This window comes from Cetorhinus maximus, chromosome 14, assembly GCF_964194155.1.
Source record: "Cetorhinus maximus chromosome 14, sCetMax3.hap1.1, whole genome shotgun sequence".
NCBI lineage: Eukaryota > Metazoa > Chordata > Chondrichthyes > Lamniformes > Cetorhinidae > Cetorhinus > Cetorhinus maximus.
Genome location: NC_135892.1, coordinates 79,225,255 through 79,246,157, shown reverse-complemented (window position 1 = coordinate 79,246,157; position 20,903 = coordinate 79,225,255). Strand labels below are relative to the sequence as shown.

Below are 20,903 nucleotides of genomic sequence, written 5' to 3'. Positions count from 1 at the left end.
CAAGGATGGTATCATAACCATAATTTGGAGTGCGGGAGGGAGGTGATATGGTTGGGCGTGGGGGTGCAGCCCGCTCCTACAAGTGCACTTTCCCTGCTTCGCCAGCAGAAGTCAGAATGGCTCTTACCCTCTCCACAAGACTTCAAAGTCTGGGAAGGGACAAAGAACTGAGTGAGGTCATTTTTGTTATGCTCCTAACTAAGTAAAATACAATATTCTTAAAGGTAATCAATCCCATTCTTTGTCTCAGACAGTCATTGAATCTTTATTAACGTCTCAAAGGAACTCATGGCGGTTGTCGGCTAGCAAGGCTTCAGTTGAGTCAAACAAGAGCATAGTTACATACGAACATACGAAATAGGAGAAGTAGTAGCCCATTCAGCCCTTCAACCCTGCTCTGCTATTCAATACAATCATGGCTGATCTATATGTGTTTCAAGTTCCACATTCCCATCTATCCCAATAACCTTCGATTCCCTTGCCTAACAATAACTTATCTCCCTCTGCTTAAAAATATTCAATGACCCCACCTCCACCATTTTCTGAGGCAGAGAGTTCCAAGGTCACATAACTCAGAGAAAAGAAAATTCTCCTCATCTCTGTCCTAAATGGACGACCCCTAATTTTAAAACAGTGCCCCCTATTTCAGGATTCATCCACAAGAGGTCATAAGACAACCCATTCATTCCAGGTATCAATATAATTGGCTGAATTCCTGGCATAACCCAGAAACTTCCCAGACACACTCCCAAAGGGGTAATCCTTCAACTAGAATTTGGGATAGGCTAGAAAAAGGGCAGAAACATGGAATTTCCTTGGAGCTGTTTTCATTGGGTTTCCATTACACAGATCATTGAGGGACCATAAAGACTAAGGAAAGTTTCTTTGAGCATAGAGGGCTTCACTGGCTTCCCAGCAGCTTAATAAATACATGATAGATGCAATATTGTTAATGTATAACTGCTGGGTCTTTCATGGCATTGTTCACAGTAAATAGATGATCCATTAGAAAGCTTCTGTCCTCGTAAACAATGAAATACCAGAGTCACACTAATGCTTTTACGACTAGCAGATGTTCCATGTTACTAAAGTTCGGTTAGATGATATGGTGTTTTCTAATCACAATGTTAAAGGCCACGAAAGTCTAATTTATGGTCAGGAAACCATGGGCGATGACAGAATTTAACAGCTCTTCAGTCTTCAAGTTACCAATCTGCCTCTCTTTTTAAAAATATCGATAGTAAGGCCACACAGAGGTTACAAACACTCCAAATCCTATGACAAACAATATTTTATTCTTCACACATTCGGTCAAGTGTGACACAAAAATTTTAGGTGACACTAGAGGTATGGCAATCAGGAAATGTGCACAAGATGTACCACTTATATATTATTACACGTCTCTTTTGTTATTCACTGTTGAGGACATTGGGATTTAGAAATGTGGAAAGGCACATAGATTCGCTGGGGAAAAAAAACTGGGAATAAAACATTGGTAAGAAATCACCCCAAAAACTGTGCAGTAAATATTCTTTGAACAGGAAGTAGATAAATAAATAAAGGTTGCCCCTCACATATCATAGTTAAATGAGCACATCTCTGCATATAATTTGGAGCAGCAGCTCGTTCTTGATACTGCCAAGTATTTAGGACGTGTTTTTTTATATAAAACTGTGGAATTGATCGAGTTTAATGTTCTTATTTTCACTCTTCCAGCTTTACTAAATAGCTCTGACACAACACTTAATGTACTCAAACAGAAACTCTTGATAAGACATTTTAAATTCAAGATTTCTATCCAGAGTCTCCCTCTAAGCTTACATAATTATTAGCAGTAACTCTGGATTGATACACCAGAACGATGTAACAAAAGGATGGTTTGGAATTTATAAACAATTAATAGAGCATGTTTTGTGAACATTCAGGCCTACTGTCAATCATTCAAAAAAACCTCCAAGTTGCACTGACGTGCATGATCCCAACTGCAACCTACTTGTTTGAATCTCTTCAGGATACAGAAAGGATTACCTCTTGGGACCTGTGTGAACTCAAGGTTTAGGCTTCTGACCTAGGCAGAGACCTTTGACAAAAAAAACTTGATTACAGGCATTTCAAAAGAATACAAGTTGCTGTGTAGCTAAATTGACTATTTTTTGTGGGTCTTTAGTATATGTTCTTAGCTTACGGGAGGGAGCAAGTGCATGGCAGTAAAGAATTTCAAAAATATTTGGGAAAATTTGTCTGGCTCCCCTTCTGTTCTCTGCTGTTGGTAGCTGTCGCTGATTGGCTATTTTCCACTGAAGTTTTTTAGAACTGTTAATTGGTAGTTTTCCTGCATGCCTTGGTATGCGTTAATTGGTAAGTTTAGGACCAGTTCTCATCTGATTTGTCACTGCTTGATATGAATATGAAATCCAATTAAATCAGGCGTACACTGGCACTAAAATTTGCATTTGTTACATCTGTCAAAGATAGCATAATAAGCTGAGATGTAGTGCATCTTCTAAATCAAGGTTTCCCAAACCATGGTTTATGACCAGAGATGAGATTCTGGGATCACGAGCTCCAAGGCAGCAATGGCTGCAACTGAGTGCTGACAACTGTGAGGCCCCTTTAAATCCTCGTGTTTTTTCTATTGGTGGGCATGGCCTAATGGACAGATCTTTGAGGCCTGATTCCTGCTGCAAAAAAGCCTATGAAAAGGTGTGTTTTTTTAAAAAAAATTGCAGTTTTAACACTTCCCAGCATGCTACCCCCACGCCTCGCTCTCACAAATCTCTTTCCCCTTCACTCTCACAAATCTCCCCACTTCACTCTCACAAATTCATCCTCCCCACCCCCTCACCACTCTATTTCCCCCCACCCCACTCTCACTCTGGGGTCACAGCAATTTTCAAGCTTCAAAATGGGATCACAGTGGAAAAAACTTTGGGAAGCACCGTTCTAGATCATGCATAATGCAATCCAAGTGTGTTGATGGATGCAGTGTACAATGAGTCCAAAGGGATGTGCTCACGTCCTGGACGGTATCAAGCTTCTTCAATATTGTTGCCATTGCACCCATCCAGAAAAGCAGCTACTCCAGAACTTTGAACATCAGCTTTGCAGATGGTGTCTTAAGTTTTCAAGGGTAAGGTGGTGAACTGCTTGTCACAGAATACCCAACCTATTCTTAATCATTTCAGCTGTCCAGTCAACAATCTTCCTGTTTTCTCTCCTCAAAGAATTTTTGCCTACCCTGAAATAATACAAATTCTATTTGTCGGTCAACATAAAGTTGAGATTGCATTTTTTTTAATGTCAGCACTGGTTCAGTGGAAGTTGAGCTGACACTTCAGTGCAGAACTGAGGGAAGGCTGCACTACTGCAGGTATCACCTTTTGAATGAGATATTAAAGTGAGGCCCTAGCTGCCCATTCTGATGGATACAAAAGAACACATGACACTAATCAACCTTTGCATTATTGTTTCCTCAGGCCAGTACTTTTTTTCTATAAGCATTTATCAATTATCACCTCTGGCCTTGGTATGGCAGTGAAGTTGAACAGCAATTTATTCTACAATTTTCATGGCGGACACTTCTTATGCTCAGAAAAAGAACCAGTTGTGAGGGAGAGTGCATCAAGCTCTGAGAACACTGCAGGATCAATATCTGCACCTACTGATGACTTAATTAACTTATGATTCCCAAAAGTTAATTCTTAAGTATACTTCTTCTCAAGGAGAATGCTAGATGTAATCCCAAATGGCGGGATTCCACATGATTAGGCCTATTTTGCTGCTAAATATTAAGAACATCCCTAGGTATCAAGTGTTTAACCATCTCTCAAGGACAATTCAATAGCTGACTTGAAAAAGATTCAAATCACCACCTATGATCAAAAAAAGCTTGAGTAACTCCCCAGCTTCAGAAAAAATGACTTCCAGGAATTGTGTCTGATACACATATGTCAAACAGGATAACCTCGCTCATGGTAAACAAACTTACAACAACTCATATCTATTTAATGCCTTTAGCTTAGAATAACATCCCAAGATGATTCACCGAAGCATAATCAAAGCAAAGAAGGAAACATCAGGGTGGGTAATCAAAGGGTTGATCAAAGAAGTGAGCTCTCCAAAACAAAAGGACAGGTATAATAAAAAAATGATATTGAACAGACTGGTCCTTTTAAAACAGGTGTAACATGTCACATTTACAGTAATCTTACTGTGAATATAACCTATTTAAATACGATACATATTTTTTTGAATTTCAGTACTTACAATGGCATCAGCAAAAAGTGAATTAGAGTTGTCAATAGTGCAGGCTGAACCGAGCAAATCATCCTCATCTATCTGTGAAAACCAAAGATCCAAGATCGAGTTGTACTAAACAACAACAAATGGCATTTATAAAGCACCTATAATGTATTACGATGCACCAACGTCTTTCACAGGAGCAATTAACAAACAAAATTTGATGTTGAGCCACATAGAGATACAAGGACAGATGACCAAAAGTGTTCTTTTATTCACTTGCAGAACATGGGCGCCTGGTCAATGACCAATCCCAGAATGTTGATGATGAAGGATTCAACAATGATAATGCCATTGATTGTCGTTGGGAGGTGGTTAGACTCTTGTTGGAGATGATCACTGGCTGGCACTTGTGTGGCACAGATGTTACTTCGCCACTTATCAGTTCAAGCCTGGATGCTGTGCAAGTCTTTCTGCACGAGGGCATGGACTGCTTCATTTTCTGAGGAATTGAGAATGGAACTGATCAAAGAGGTAGGTTTCAAGGAGTGTGTTAAAGGAGAAAAGAGAGGGACAGAACCAGAGAGAATTAAGAAGGGAATTTCAGAACTTAGAGCTTGATAGCTGAAGGCACAGCTTCCAAAGGTGAAGCTAAGGAAATCAAAGATCCACAAGAGGCTCAGAGATCTCGAAGGGTTATAGAAATGGAGGTTAGAGAGATGTCAGATTGTGCAGATCAGTAGATACAGACACGATGGCAGCCTTCCATCTCGTGAGATGATGGTTTGCACCATGGTGGTAAGCAACGTCTAGTGTGGCTCAGGAGCCCCACTCTGGCATGGCAGACTCTGTCACATTTGCTGCAAAGGGAGACAGTGGGCTGAGAAGGTGCAAAATTCACTGGCCTCCGTTTTCTCTGGGTCCTCTTCTCTGCCAGCTGAGCTTTTTGTTTCTGCTTGCCTCGTCCAGTGTCCTTCCAGTCAGCCTTTTTTAAAATTCTTTTACAGGGTGTGGGCGTCGCTGTCTAGCCCAACATTTATTGCTTACCCCTAATTGCCTTTTGGAAGGTAGTAATGAGCCACTTTCTTGAACCACTGCAGTCTATGTGGTGTAGGTACACCCACAATGCTGTTAGAAAGGGAGTTCCTGGATTTTAAACCAGCGACAGTGAAGGAACGGCAATACAGTTCCAAGTCAGAATGGTGTGTGGCTTGGAGGGAAACTTGCAGGTGGTGGTGTTCCCATGCATCTGCTGCCCTTATCCTTGCAAGCGGTTGCGGGTTTGGACGGTGCTGTCGAAGGACTCTTGGACTGTTGTTGCAGTACATCTTGTAGATTGTACACACTGCTGCCACTGTGCATCAGTGGTGGTGGGAGTGAATGTTGAAGGTGGTGGACGGGATGCCAATCAAGGGAGCTGCTTTGCCCTGGATGGTGTTGAGCTTCTTGAGTGCTGTTGGAGCTAAGAATGCTATCAAACGGGCCTTACTCTGCAATAACCTGCTTACTGATGCTCCATTTGGGTTCCTCCAGGGCCAGTCGGCTAATGACCTCATTATAGCCTTGGTCCAAACATGGACGAAAGAGTTGAAATTAACAGGTGAAGTGAGAGTGACTGCCCTTGACATCAAAGCCACATTTGATCAAATGTAGCATCAAGGGTCCCTAGAAAAACTAGAGTCAATGGGAATAAGGCGGAAACGCTCCAATGGTTGAAGTCACACCTATCACAAAGGAAGATGGTCATAGTTGTTGGAGGTCAATCATCTCAGTCACAGGACATCACTGCAGGAGTTATTCAGGGTAGTGTCCTTGGCTCAACCATCTTCAGCAATGACCTTCCCTTTATCATAAGGTCAGAAGTGGGGATGTTCGCTGATGAATGCACAAAGTGCAGCACCATTTGTGACTCCTCATATACTGAAGCAGTCCATGTCCTTATGCAGCAAGACCTGGACAATATTCAGGCTTGGACCGATACATGGCAAGTAACAATCATGGCACACATGTGCCAGGCAATGACCATCTCCAAAAAACCATCTCCCCTTGACATTCAATGGCAGTAGCATTGCTGAATGCCCCCCACTATCAACATTCTGGGGGTTACCATTGACCAGAAACTGAACTGGATCAGCCATATAAATACTGTGGCTACAAGAGGTCAGAGGCTGGAAATTCTGCAGCGAGTAACTCACCTCCTGGATCCCCAAAGCCTGGCCACCATCTTCAAGGCACAAACCAGATTTGTGATGGTACTCTCCAGTTGCCTGGACGAGTGCAGTTCCAGAGGTCACGGCTGTCAGCAATCGTCTTCCAGTTGTCAGCAACAGTGTCCACCCATCTTCATATTTCACTTGCAAATGTCCTTGTAGCAGAGGTACGGATTCCCAGAAGATCAGAACGCAGTAGCCAGTTCACTGTACAAAAGGTCTTTGTGTGTATGGCCGTCATCCATCCGATGAATGTGGCTGAGCCAGCGCAGACATCATTGATTAGCAATGAGTTTATGCTGATAGAATTAGTATGCTCCAGAACCGAGTTGATGAACCTGTCCTGCCAAAAGATGCCAAGGATACATCAGGAAAGCGAAGGTGGAAACTTCAGCCTTTTCTCCTGCCTGGCAAATGTAGTCCAGATATCACCACTGTAGAGAGGTGCACTGAGGATGCAGGCTTGGTAGACTCGCAATTTGGTGTTCTCAGTCAGGTTGCTGTTGTTCCACACTCTTACTCAGCTTGGACTCAGCTGCAGCTTTTGCAGTGTGTGTGTTGACTTCAGCATCAAGTCACAGATTTCCAGTCACTGTAGAACCTAGATATGTAAAATTATCAACAACCTCCAGTGTCACATTAACAATGCAGATAGATGGTGGTATGGCAACATCCTAGACCATGACATTTGTCTTCCTGATGCTGACGGTCAAACGAAACTCTATACAGGCATGAGAGAGTCTGTCCATTTGCTGCTGAAGGTGTTCCGGTATGGAATGCTAATGAAATCGTCACTGTAGAGCAACTCTCTGATGAAGACTTGGCACACTTTTTTCTTGGATCTCAGGGGAGCATGGCTGAACAGCTTTCCACCAGTTCTGGTATGTAAGTAGACACCCTCAGTAGGTGACCTGAAGGCATATGACAGCAGCAAAGAGAAGCATATGTCAAAGAATGTCGGTGCCAAAATACAACCCTGTTTGACCCCATTGCAGATCTCAAAGGGTTCTGTTGCTGCCCTATCATAGCTGATCTTACCCATTATGTCATCTTGGAAAGCAGAGGTTGTATTGAGCAGTTTCAGCAAGCAGCCAATTTTCACAGCAGCTTAAATAGACCGCCTCTGCTCACATGGTCAAATACTTTGTTGAGATCAATGAAGATAATATATAGTGGTCTCCTTTGTTCTCTTGCAGCAGTTGCACTGGATAAGGTCATGTCAATTGTAGAACTTCCAGTTCCGAAACCACACAGATTCAGGATTTAGCCAGGATCTGCAGTCTGACAAGGGTGACACAGGCAAATACTTTTCCCAAAATGCTCAGCAGAGAGATGCCTCAATAGTTGTTGCAATTCCTGCAGTTGCCCTGATTCTTGTACAGAGTCATGAACTTTGCATCATGCAAACCTGAGGCATTGCCCGATCCTTCCAGCAGAGACAGAGAAGTTCATGCAGATGCTGCAGGAGTGCCAGTTTCTCGTACTTGAGTTCAGATGGTATAGCGTCAGCACCTAGAGCTTTGCCCATGACAGATGAGTCAATAGCTTTGCTAAGTTTCTCCATTGTGGGCTTAATATCCAACTCTGCCATATCCATGTCAGGCAGGCTTTCTATGGTGTCTAGAGCTTCCTTATTGACAGCACTGTCTCTAGAGTACAACTCAAGATAGTGTTTCACCCATCTCTCCAACTGTTTATTGCAGTCTGTGTTGCCCTGCTTTTGTTTCCAATGGAGCCATTTTCTTTGCTGATGGACCTGTTGCTTTTTTGATCCCTTCATACATGCCCTAGCATTCCCATGTGTCAAAAGACATCTGGATATTCAGGCAAAGCTGCAACCAGTAGTTATTGGCGCACTGCCTATAAGTCTGTTGGACTTTATTTCGAGTGGCTCTTAGTGCATTCAGAGTCTTCTCACTAGAATTTCACTTGCAGTTAATGAGAGTGGACCATTTGGCTTCAATAACAGGTTCCATCATGGTAATGTTAGCCTCCAACCAGTCAGCAATTCCATCTGTTGAGAGAGCAGTATTTTGGGCGGTTTCTCGAAATATGTTCCATTTCGCTTCTGCACTCTCTATGGGAATGCCAGAGAGCACCTGTTCAATCGTGGTGAGGAACTGTTGGTTTTTATCTGGGTAGGTAGCATGGTTAATGTTGATACGAGGGCAGCATTTCTGCGATGAATGAAAAACTTCAAAGGTTGCGTCCCAACCCTGGTGCAATCAGCACTGTGGTAGCTGCCTGTGTCCTACAGGTCACTGTGATGCATTTACTGTGTAGGTGAAGGTACGCTTTCCACTTTTGCGTGCTAGCTTGCTTCTCATTTTCTACCTACACCCCTGTACCTGCTGGCTAGCAGCAATGCGAAAAAAAGAGCCAAATGTGTAAGTCTCTCCCTGTCAGTACACAGCCTTTCCATCAGCAAGTCCTCAGCTTTGCCTCCTCGCGGCACCACACAGAAACTGGGTCCATTGTGGCTGCAGGCTAAAGTTTCAAAGGAACTTGGAGGAGGTTTGGCCCTCAGGCATGCAGCGTGCAAACTCTTCAGCATGTGGACACACCATAGCACTCATGAACCAAGCTTCCAAGCATGTGCAAATAGCTCCACTGCCTTATGGATACCTTGGGAAAGTTGAAGGCTAAAGGAGTAAACCCTGACAAAAAACTTGGACTGGAGCTCAAAGGTGGACTATGTCCAAATATGTCACCTTTCCAGCAACTCCTGCAAGCAAGCCAGTGCCAAAGGCAGTGCTTTGCATTCCTTTGGACTAAACCGGGGAGGCGGAGAGGGGGACTCTCTCGTTTAGGCAGCCCGGGGTTTCCATAAATTTTGCCCAGGCTTGCGCCCTGAACAGGGCACTCCAGTTTCACTGCAAAGCGTTAACACAACACAGGAGACGGCAGTTACGAGTGGCAAGTCCAACTTGACTGGCATAGGGAACGGGTGCCAAGGGCTGTCTCAGAAAGTAGGAGGGACCATTGCATTCCACTAGTCAGCCATCGCCCACCTCAAGTCGGGAAGCCCCTGGCTAGTAAGGTGCTGACCTGCCATGGTCCAGCTGCTTTAATGGGAGCTTGGAGCTTAGAGTCTCTGCTCAACAAGTGGACAGTATCCATCGCACCAGACAAACTAACAAAACAAATAAGAAAAAAAGATGGCAACTCTTCAATTGGCAAGCTGGAACGCCAGGACACGTGTATGGGATTGACAGACGACTTGAAGTTGGTTGATAACACGCGCGAGACAGCTGTAATCGACATGGAACTTCATAGGCTGAACATTGACATAGCTTCCCTAAAAGAGATCAGACTCACCATGAGTGGATCACTAAAAGCAAAACATTACACGCTTATCTGGCAGGGGAGGAGCTCAGAGGAAACACGTGAGCCTAATGTAGGCTTTGCTGTAAGGAACTGACTACTCTCGATGATACAACCCCCTAAAAATGACTCAGAACATGTTCTCTCCATCCGCCTCTCAATTCAAACAGGGCCAATTAACCTCATGAGTATCTATACTCCAACACTATGCTCCAAATAGAGGGCCAAAATTTAGACAATTGGGAACGTGTAAGTGCAGTTGTAAGTGATTTGGGAGACAGTTATGTCAAGGAGCACAGGCAGGCAAAAGATTCCCTCTGAACGCTAACACAAGTCAACATTGAGTAATTTAAGTTATTATGTGTACCCAGAGATTGAGACTTGTCTGTATTGCTTTGGGGGTTAAGACCATCACAAACTCAGGAAAACTTTATTAGGGACTTTGCTGAACTCCGATTTTCGAAATCTGCCACTTTTTAAAATACAGAACAGCTTTGACTTGCTGTCCAATTTGCTCTGGCTATACCAACACTGGCTATACCGGCAGCCTAAGAGACACTGTCTCCTTTTGAATCCTGGCAACATACTATGTCATCATTTTGTTTTTAATCCTGTTACTATTAAATTCTGTTGATCAGAAAAAAGCAGAAATATACCAAGTTGTCAATTCTACTTGATCCAAGGTCACTTTTGCTTTAAAATTTTATACTAGATACACTTAATGTAAGGCTACTTGACAAAGAAATCAATAAAATGTCGATGGATGTATTAATTGTTAATTTAGAAGCATTATGATTCATAGCGGTAAACATAAAAATACTTACTTCTTGACTACCAGGTCCATGAAGAAAATCATTCAATGCCTGTACATCGCTATAAAAATAAAAAAAGTAACCAATGAAACCATATTAATTCTTTAAGCAATTTACGAATTGCTTAATTACATTGCAAATTACGAATAGTTTCCAGGATGGGAAAAAGTTGATGCTTACTTTACAAAAAAATATAAATCTGACTAGAAGATTTTTTTCAAATCGACTGTAGAGCAGACTGTACACAACTACCAACTACACACTGCACATACAACATCAAAACAGGAAATGAAATGTTTAATCTGTTACTAATGCAGATCTAAGTCTAGTATCTTATTTTTACTCTGAAATGATTGGCCAATTTAATGTAAAATTTTCTGCATGAGTGGCCCAATAAACCTACATCACATAAGAGTCAAGTCTTATCATAGAAGTGCTAATAGGAATTCTGAAATCTTTGAACCAGACCGTGGTGTGACTATTTCGGTAGCTACAGTAAACAAAAATTAGCACTTTGACTACTTTTGAGATAAGCAGCAGGATTCCATGTTTTAGGTCGTCCCCTGACATTGGGGTCAAATACAGGTCCCGAACTGCACTATGTCATGCATAGCAATCCAACAGCAATTTTGCCAAGATTGTCCAACTAGTGGCTAAATGGCATGCTAGGTGTCCAATTAAGAATGACAGGCAAGCTTTCGAAACTGGAGAGCCAATAGGAGGCCCTCCAGTATGGAACGAGCTGCTGTCTGTTACTACCTTTTAATTAACTCAATTGGCTATCTGTCACTTGCGGGCAGGTAGCAGTTCTGCCTCCAATCCAGCCTCCAGGAAAATGGCCTGGGGGTAGGATGATGCCGGCAAACTGGCCAGCGATGCAAATTTACACACCCGCCTGCCTCAATTCAATTCTCCATATCAGGGCCAAAATCTTGCCTCGGGAAAAGAGGCCAAAATGATTGTTTGGATTTCATTGCAAAATGGATGTATTTATACTGGAATTGAATGGAGGTCTAGCTCAAACAAGCCAAAAATGTGGCACAGTGAAGTCTAAACTTTATCCTACAATTCTCTGAATATTCAGGATACTACTCTAGGAATTGCATTGAAAGAAACTTAAAATAGAAGAAAACAAAAGGCAAAATATACAGAGTTTAATTTTGTTTTTCAGTACTTTTAAAAAATCTTCCTATACCATACACCGGTGATGAAGGCCATGAAGACACGATAGTATACCAGTTACATGCCTTTGTTTATGGTATTGTATAATTAGCCACTATAAGTTTGGAACAACAAAATTGGGATGCCCTCCAGTGTTCCCTACCTTTTTACGGAAAATGTCTCACCTCGACTGAACAACTCTACCCCCAACCCCACCCTTAAGATTCAGAAATCAGGAATGCACTGGGGAATTTGGAGAGAACAAACCCTTATTGTGACATGGTGTAATGGCACACTAATCTACTGTAATCAAGGTTCCAAGAAACAAAGGTCCGAAACACACAGAAAAGAATTAAAGATGTGAGAGTGGGAATAGGACGCAAAAAGAATTACAGAATTAAAGAAATAAACTAGACACAAGTAGAGAAAGACTCACAGAAAAAGTTACAGAAAGGATCATTACAATCAGTACAGCACAAAAGGCCGTCATTCAGTCTGCCATGTCCATGCCGGCTCTCTGCAAGAGCAACTCAGCTAGTCCCACACCACCATCTTTTCCCTGTAGCCCTGCAAATCTTTTCTCTTCAGATAATTATCCAATATCCTTTCGAAAACTGAGATTGAATTTGCCCCATCACACTTAGGCAGTACATTCCAGATCCTAACCACTCACTGTGTAAAAATGTTTTTCCTCGTGTCACCACTGGTTCCTTTGCCATTCACCTTAAATCAGTGTCCTCGGTTTCCCGCGACTTCCACCAATGGCAAGTTTCACCCTAACTACTCTGTCCAGGCACCTCTTCATTTTCGAGGATCTCTAATCAAAACTCCTCTCAACAGCACCAGTTTCACCAATCTATCCATGTAACTGAAGTCCTTCATACCTGAAACCAGTCTATTAAATCTTTTCTGCACCCTCTCTAAGGCCTTCACTCCTCCCTAAGGTCCAGTGTCCAGAAAAGGACACAATGCTCCAGTTGTGTCCAAGCCAGTGTTTTAGAAAGGCTCATCATAACTTCCTTGCTTTTGTACTTTATACCCTCTAGTTATAAAGTCCAGGATCCACTATGTTTTTTTAACTATTTCCTCAAACTGCCCTATCACCTTCAATGATTTGTGTATATATACCCATGGGTTTCTCTGTTCCTGCACTCCATTTAGAATTGTACCCTTTATTTTATATTGCCTCTCCTCTTTCTCCCAACAAAAATGTATCCCATTGCACTTCTCTGCGTTAAATTTTATCTGTCCACCCATTTCACCAGCTCATGTCCTCTTGAAGTCTATCAATGCACTCACTGTTCATTACACTTCCAAAAATGGTTTCATCTGAAAATTTTGAAATTGCACCCTGAAATTGTACACCCAAGTCCAAACTATTAAAATATATCATGAAAAACAGTGATCTTAGTACTGACCCCAGGGGAACTCCACTGTATACATTCCTTCAGTCCAAAAAACAACCGTTCACCACTACACTGTTTCCTGTTCTTTACCCGATTTCATATCCATGTTACTCCTTTTTATTCCATGGGTTTCAACTTTACTGACAAGCCTTGAGGTATTTTATCAAACACTTTTTGAAAGTCCATATACATGACATCAATCACACTCCCCACATCAACCCTCTCTGTAACCTCACCAAATAACTCAATCATGTTAGTTAAACTCAATTTGCCTTTAACAGATCTGTGTTGGCTTTCTTTCATTAATCCATACTGGCCCAAGCAACTAGTAATTTTGACCTGATTATCATTTCTAAAAGTTTCCCCACCACTGAGGTTAAACTGACTGGTCTGTAATTGCTGGGCTTAATCTTACAGCCTTTTTTGAACAAGTGTGTAACATCTGCAATTCTCCAGTCCTCTGGCAGCACCCCCATATCTAAAGAGGATTAGAAGATTATAATCAGTACCTCCCTAATTCCCAACCTTACTTCTGTCAGCAACCCAGGATGCATCCTATCTGGACGTGCAAGTCTATCTACTTTAAGTAGAGCTGGTACCTCCTCTTTATCAATCTTTAGTCAGCGTGATTTCCAAAATGGTATGCATTTTGGAGAGTCAGAAAGTGTTTTTTATTGTTGTTCAAGTATGTTGTTTAATTATTTTTCTCCTAAATAACTGTTTTCTTTAAAAGCTATGCTTTATGCCTGAATTTCTTTAGGAAAAATAGCTCTAGTTAAATATAAAGTTAAATCATGTGAAGATAAAAGGTATTTGCCCAAATTTAGCAAACAACGCATTGCACCTTTCATCTCTATGGTAGTCATTTTTCTGTTAACCATCTGCCTTAAAAAAACAAGCTATATTACTTATTTTGTAGGGACTCTTCAATCAAAGCATTCTTGACATACTGTAGAAGTGAACCAAAATCCTGATGGAAAAAAACATAAGCAAAATGTTCCTTTCAAATACACTGACATCAAGACCTAGGGATCCTCCATTTCTTGTGTCCTATAAAACCATTATTTCCTTGGTTGTAACATTTGCTCATTTTCCTCAACCAAGGCAAAGAATTTTAACTCTACTGGAACCGAGGGGTTGTTGGGGTAGGATATTGATTTGTAGGCGTTCTTTCAACGCCAGAAGCTATTCTAAAAAAAAAATCAAAAAATAATTTTGCAAGTTGAGGGAATTTGGGGCTGTACTCATCCACAGCCCAGGCAAATCTGCTTTAATAGCAGGGATGGCTGGCCTAATTGAATTGAAACTTAAGCCCCACCCCATCATTTAAATGCCTCCTAGGGCTTAGAAAAAGCAGACTGGGCGGGGGGCAGGATTTTTGCCCCAACATGCAGGTGGGAACAGAGGCAGATTGGCACATAATTTGGGGCCACCAGCCCATGTCAGTTGGTCAACACCATCCCGCCCTTGAGCTGTTTCCCTCATGTCGGATCAGGAACAGAATGGCTACCCGCCCACAAGCAGCAGGTAGCTTCTTAAGATAATTAAAAGGCCAATTAAGGCCAATGACCAGACACTGGCTGGAATTCCAGTCACAGCCCACCTTACCCCTCCTCCACACTGGTGGTTCAGTAGCTGTGGCCATTTTTTATTAAAAAGGTTTTAAAAGTGCTGAGAGGGTGTCTTGTAAGATCAGGTGTGAGAAATTTACTTACTCATTTTTATAATGCTGCTCCAGTACCGTTCTGGAAAGAACTTATTTATCTAGCATCTTTCATGTCCTAAAGGGGTCTTGAAACATTCACAACTATGTTCAGCCACTGTTTTCACACAACAAAGCGGCAGGCAAATTACTTTCAGTCAGGACCCACAAACAGTGAATGAATGAATGAATGATTAAATATTCTGTTTTTTGGTGGTCTTTGTTGAGTGGGGAATGTTGGCTAGAAACTCAGGAGAAAGAAAACATCTTCCTAGAACAATTCTATGGAATCTTTAACACCCGTCTAAACAACTAGATTAACTTTCAGTTCACCATATTATCCAACAGATGTCACCTCCAACATTAAGTACTCCATTAGTATTGCACTGAAGTGTCAGCCTAGGTTATATGTTCAATTGCTGCAGTGGTTTCTAGACCAAGCTGACACAATATTCAAATCAATTTGAAAATTAATTTATATATAATTTTACAAAGAGAACGCTTACCCAATAACATCTCGCAGATCACGGTCATCGTCATCATCCATGACAACTGGAAAAGACACAAGATTAGAATAATACTTTTTGCTTTCAACTAGCAATTACAAAATTATAATTCAGAATTTTGCACTACCATATATGAGCAAACCACATTGGCTGAACATGAACCCTGCTATTAGGGCCTCCACAGGATGAGCAATTTCTAGGGTTAATAATTTTCTTTGAAACTGTATGATACTCTTTATATCTAGCTTTTCAATTCAAGGCTTCTACTATCAGGTGAGTTGACTCAGAGGATTGTGAATCTTTGGAATTCTCAACTCCAGAGGGCTGTGGATGCACCATCGTCGAGTATATCTGGATAGATAGGTTTCTAATCTCAGCAAATCAAGGGATAGGGGAATTGGGTAGGAAAGTGGAGTAGAGGCTATCAAAACATCCCCAGCCTATCCTTGAAAATGACTGAATTTATGCATAACACTTTTGTTAAACGTACAAATGGTGTGCTGTATGCTAGAATACTGAAACAATACTGAACTAGCTTGTGTTGTTTATAGTTGTAGTCGCAATATGTAACAGCTATAGAAAATCATCAAATAATTTGTGTTGTTATGATAGGAAAATAATTTGCTTTCTACAAACATGATTTAAATAACCAGATAAAATGTAAGAATTACCATATAATAGGAAAGCTGATTGGCTTAATGACCAACCAGGTATAGTAAACTGTATTTGCTGAGGCTCCCTTAGTTACATGCTTAAATCGGGCCACAGTCTTACTCAACGTCTTACAAAGAGCTTCCAATAGCAGACAGCAGGTGGTGGGATTTATACAGAATTATTCATTCCTAAAAGAATTCCAAGCTGTAAAAAACATTGGGGAAAATCCCCCCCCCCCCCCCCGCATTGGGGGGGGGAATGTGCAGGAGCAGGCGCGGGCAGGCACACCTCTGATCGGCGTCCCCAATTGGGGGCACGCCACCATTTTATGTGGGCAGGCCAATTAAGGCCCAGAGGCTAAGTGCTGCCTCAGGGAGATCGGCAAATGATAGCAACGTTTCCCTGACATGTCCCCTCATGTGACACTGTCACACAAGTTGGGTCATGTCCATCACTTTTACTGAAACCTTTATTAAATATTTAAAAACCTTCATGAAACCTCATCCCACCCGTGGATGAGGTTTCATGCTTTTTCTTAAGCCCGCCAGGGCTCCCGGCCTGCCCGCCAACCCTAAAGTTGGACGGGCAGGTCCATTAATGAGCTTAATTACTTTTTAAATGGCCTCAATAGGCCGTTGACAGGTCGGTGGGCACCCAGCTGACTTGGCTGCGTCCCCGGCGAACTGAAAATGGAAGTGACGCGGGGTGACGTCGGGAGTCCCACCCGATGTCATCCTGCATCATTTTACGTGTCGGCGAGCGGGCCCCGCCCCCCACTTGCTGACCAGAAGATTCTCCCCATTAGGTTGAATTTTTGGGCCCCACAACACTGGGAACGGGGGCAGACCAGGCCCAAATATTATGAGGCCAGCCAGCATGCCAGCTTCCCAGCCTTGTTCCTAATGTCAGTCATTTTGACTGACATGGATCTGGGGCCTGGAAAGGTTGACCACACCCACAAGGTGGACAGGCAATTAAGTTAATTAAGAGCTTTGTTAAAGGCAGACGGTCTGGGATTTTGCAGTCAGCCTTCCATGTTCCGATGCAATTGGGGGAAGATTGACTGCCTGAAGACAGCCACCCAACAGTAGGCTGGGGTGACAGCACTCCTGGTAGGTCTAAGGCCCTCCCTACCTACCTGGGTAGGGGCACAAGAAATATTCGTTCTATCGAGAGGTTTCACCACCACCCCCCAACAGTGGTGGCCTGGTTGCCTTTTGTATTTTTTTTAATTAACTTTTTTTAAATTTTTGCCAAATCCTTTAAAGGTTATAAATTGAAAGGCTGAGATTCACCTTTGCAAGTACAAGCTCAAAGATTGACCTGGATTAGTTCTAAGATTCATTTGTTATTTATTTTTTAAAATCTTCCTTACTTTATTATTTATTTTTAAAAGCAATTTCACTGAGCTCTTACTTCTCCAATCATGCCACGTTCACTTTTTATTTTATCTTGAAAGATTTTGGGAACCAATTCCCTAATCCAGCCTGGCAGGACATCACTGACTATTACGCCACTGACTGCATCTGCACACGTGCGGGTAGCCAGGGTAAAGATTGACAGGAAAGACTGTAATGGAACAATGGGTGATCTTTAAGGAAGAGATGCTTCAGTTACAGGCTAGGTACATTCCAACAAGGGTGAAAGGTAAGGGAGCCAAAAGCAGGGCTCCTTGGATGATGAGAGTGATAGAGATTATGATGAAACAAAAAAGGATGCATGGTGCATATCAGGTGAATTCTTCAAGTGAAAACCAGGTCAAATACAATAAGTTGCAAGGGGAGGTGAAGAGGAAAATAAGGCCGGCAAAGAGGGTGTGTGAGAATAGAATGACAGTCAACATAAAAAGGAACCCAAAAATCTTCTACCAGCATGTAAATAGTAAACAAGTGGTAAAAGCTGGAGTGAGTCCTATTAAGGACAAAGAGGGTGATATATGCTTAGAGGCGCAGGGCAAGGCTAGAATATTTAATGGGCAGAATTTTGCCCTTGCTGGGCGTGCGGACCCCACCGGCTCGGTGGCGGGCAGACAGCCGACCCCTGCCACCGAAACGGGGCCCACCGCCATTTTGAGTGGCGGCCTGCCCAACAGGAAGCGCTATGCACTTCCTGTGCGGGGGTGGGGGAGGGAATCCCCAGCTGTCAAAGTGCACTTTTTCACGCATGCACGCGAAAGAGCGCACTGCTCCCTGAGACAAAGTGCTGTTTCAGGGAGATTACTGACAGTGTACAAAAGTTAAAAAATAGAGAAATAAAAATATTATTAACATGTCCCCCTCATGTGACAATGTCACTCAAGATGGGACATGTTAATAAATATCAATTACATTTATTAAAGTTTTTAAAAAGGAACATGAAACCTCATCCTGCCAATGGATGAGGTTTCTTGTATTATCAGAAGCCCCCTAGGGCTCCTGGCCTGCCCGCCAGCCTTAAGGTTGGATGGGCAGGGCCTTTAATTACTTTAATTACCCTGTCAATGGCCTCAATTGGCCATTGACAGGTTGATGGGCGGACAGCTGATTTCGCTGCCCGCCCGCCTTCCTGAAAATTTAAAGGGACAGGGATGAGGTCAGGGGTTCCTCCCGACGTCATCCCGCGTCATTTTCCCGTCAGTGAGCGGGCCCTGTCCCCAAATCGCCGACGGGAAAATTCTGGCCAATGTGTTCTTTGTATCTGTGTTTACTAAGGAATAGGAATCTGACAAAATATTGGTAGAAGCGGAGATAGTGGAGGCAATGGATAGTGTGAAAATTGAAAGGGAGGAGGTACTGGAAATGCTGGCAATACTTCGGGTAGATAAGTCACCTGGTTAGGGAGGGAAATGGTGGTGTAGTGGTAATGTCACTGCCATAGTGATCCAGAGGCCCAAGCTAATGCTCTGGGGTACATGGGTTCAAATCCCACCGTGGTAGCTGGTGGAATTTGAATTCAATTAATAAATCTGCAATTAAGAGCTAGTAGTCAGTAATAAGAACCATGACACTATATGGTTCACTAATACCCTTTAGAGAAGGAAATCTGCTGTCCTTACCTGGTCTGGCCTACATGTGACTCCAGACCCACAGCAATGTGGTTGACTCTTAAATGCCCTCTGAAATGGCTGAGCAAGCCACTCAGCTCAAGGGCAATTAGGGATGGGCAACCAATGCTGGTCTTGCCAGCATCCCAGAAAGAATAAAAAAAATCCCAGGTTGCTAAAGGAAGTGAGGGTGGAATGGCTTGCCTTAATTTGTCAAGCTTCCCTAGATATGGGGGAGGCGCTAGAGAATTGGCAAACGTGACACCCAAGAAGGGGTGCAAGGCCAGTCCGAGCAACAGAGGCCAGTTAGTCGAACATCAGTGGTGGCTATGGTTTGGGAAACAATAATCAGGGTAAAAAATGAACAGGCACTTGGAGAGGTTCGAGAAATTAAGGAAAGCCAGCATGGATTTGTAAAAGGCAGATTGTGCCTGACTAATCTAATTGAACTTTTTGATGAAGTATCAGAGAAGGTTGATGAAGGGAATGCAGTGGATATTGTCTACATGGATTTTAAGAAAGCATTTGACAAGGTACCACATAAAAGGCTGGTGAACAAAACTGAGGCTTAAAAAAATAGGAAAGCCAGTGTGCAATTGGATAAAATAAAAAAATGGCTTAAGGACAGAAAGCAGTGAGTCATGGTAGATGGTTCATTTCTGGACTGGAGGGTGGAAGACAATGGTTTTCCTCAAGGGTCAGTGCTAGGATCACTGCTTCTTTTGCTATATACAAATGATTTGGATCTTGAAATATGGAGTAAAATTTCAAAATTTACCAGTGATACCAATGGAGGAGTGGCAAACAGTGAGGATCACACGAACTGTCTGCAACATCGATAGGCTCAGCAGAATGGGCAGACAAATGGAAGATGCAATTTAATGCAGAGAAGTGTGAGGTGAGGCATTTTGGCAGATAGGATAGGGAGAGGTAATATAGACTTAATGGCACAATTCTAAAGTTTGTGCAAGAGCAGATGCACCTGGGGATGCATGTGTATTGATCTTTTAGGGTGACATGACATATTGAGAGAGTGGTCAGCAAAGCATATGGGATCTTGGGCTTCATAAATATGGGCATCAAGTAAAAGCAGGGAAAGCATGCTGAATCTATATAAATCTTTGGTTAGGCCCCAACTAGAGTACTACACCCAGTTCTGGCCACCACAATTTAGGAAAGATGTGAATGTCATTGAGAGGGTGTAGAGGAGATTTACCAGAATGGTCTCAGGGGTGGGGTTGGGGGGCAGTGGGAGGGAGGGGCGTTTAGATACAAAGTTAGGGTGGAAAGGCTGGGGTTGTTCTCTTTGGAGTAAAGGAGATTGAGGGGAGATTTGATAAAAGTGTGTAAGATTATGACAGGCTTAGATAATGTAGACAAGGAAAAACTTTTCCCATTAGTTGTTAGTACAAGGGCTAGGGGACACAAGATTTAAGATTTTGAGCAAGAGATACACAGGGAATGTGAAGAACAACTATTTTACGCTGCGAATGGTAATGACCTGGAACTCACTGTCCACGAGGATGGCAGTTGTGAAAAGAATCAATGATTTCAAAAGGAAATTGGATGGGCACTTAAAGGAAATAAACTTGCAGGGACCAAGCAAGGGAGTGGGACTGACTAGATTGCTCTGCGGGGAGCAAGCATGAACTTAATGGGCTGAATGGCCTCCTTCTGCACTGTAAATAGCTCCATAACTCTATGAGCTCCCCCTGGTGTTGCAGCAAATATAGATGCAGCGAAAGTCTAAAAACCTTTATGTAGTGGTTCCTCTAGAGACCTTGAAAAATGCTGAAATGGCCATTAATGCAAAGATATGGTTATAACAGCATGTAAAATCCTTTGTTCAAGGACCTATAACAGTGCA

At 42.5% G+C, this 20,903-nt stretch overlaps 1 protein-coding gene across 2 annotated transcripts in view; it reads right to left on the bottom strand.

The window, feature by feature from the left end:
* The window catches only part of bicral (BICRA like chromatin remodeling complex associated protein), a 68,644-nt gene that overhangs the window by 22,783 nt on the left and 24,958 nt on the right, over positions 1-20,903 (bottom strand). Inside the window, exons 2-4 of one of the 2 annotated variants that reach the window (XM_078557141.1) lie at positions 15,361-15,406; positions 10,598-10,646; positions 4,267-4,338 (exon numbers count right to left, since the gene is read on the bottom strand). In XM_078557141.1, coding sequence (XP_078413267.1) covers positions 4,267-4,338; positions 10,598-10,646; positions 15,361-15,401 — 162 coding nt within the window. In that variant the 5' untranslated portion in view covers positions 15,402-15,406. The remainder of the gene's footprint in view (positions 1-4,266; positions 4,339-10,597; positions 10,647-15,360; positions 15,407-20,903) is intronic. The other variant, XM_078557142.1, reaches the window with a different exon arrangement.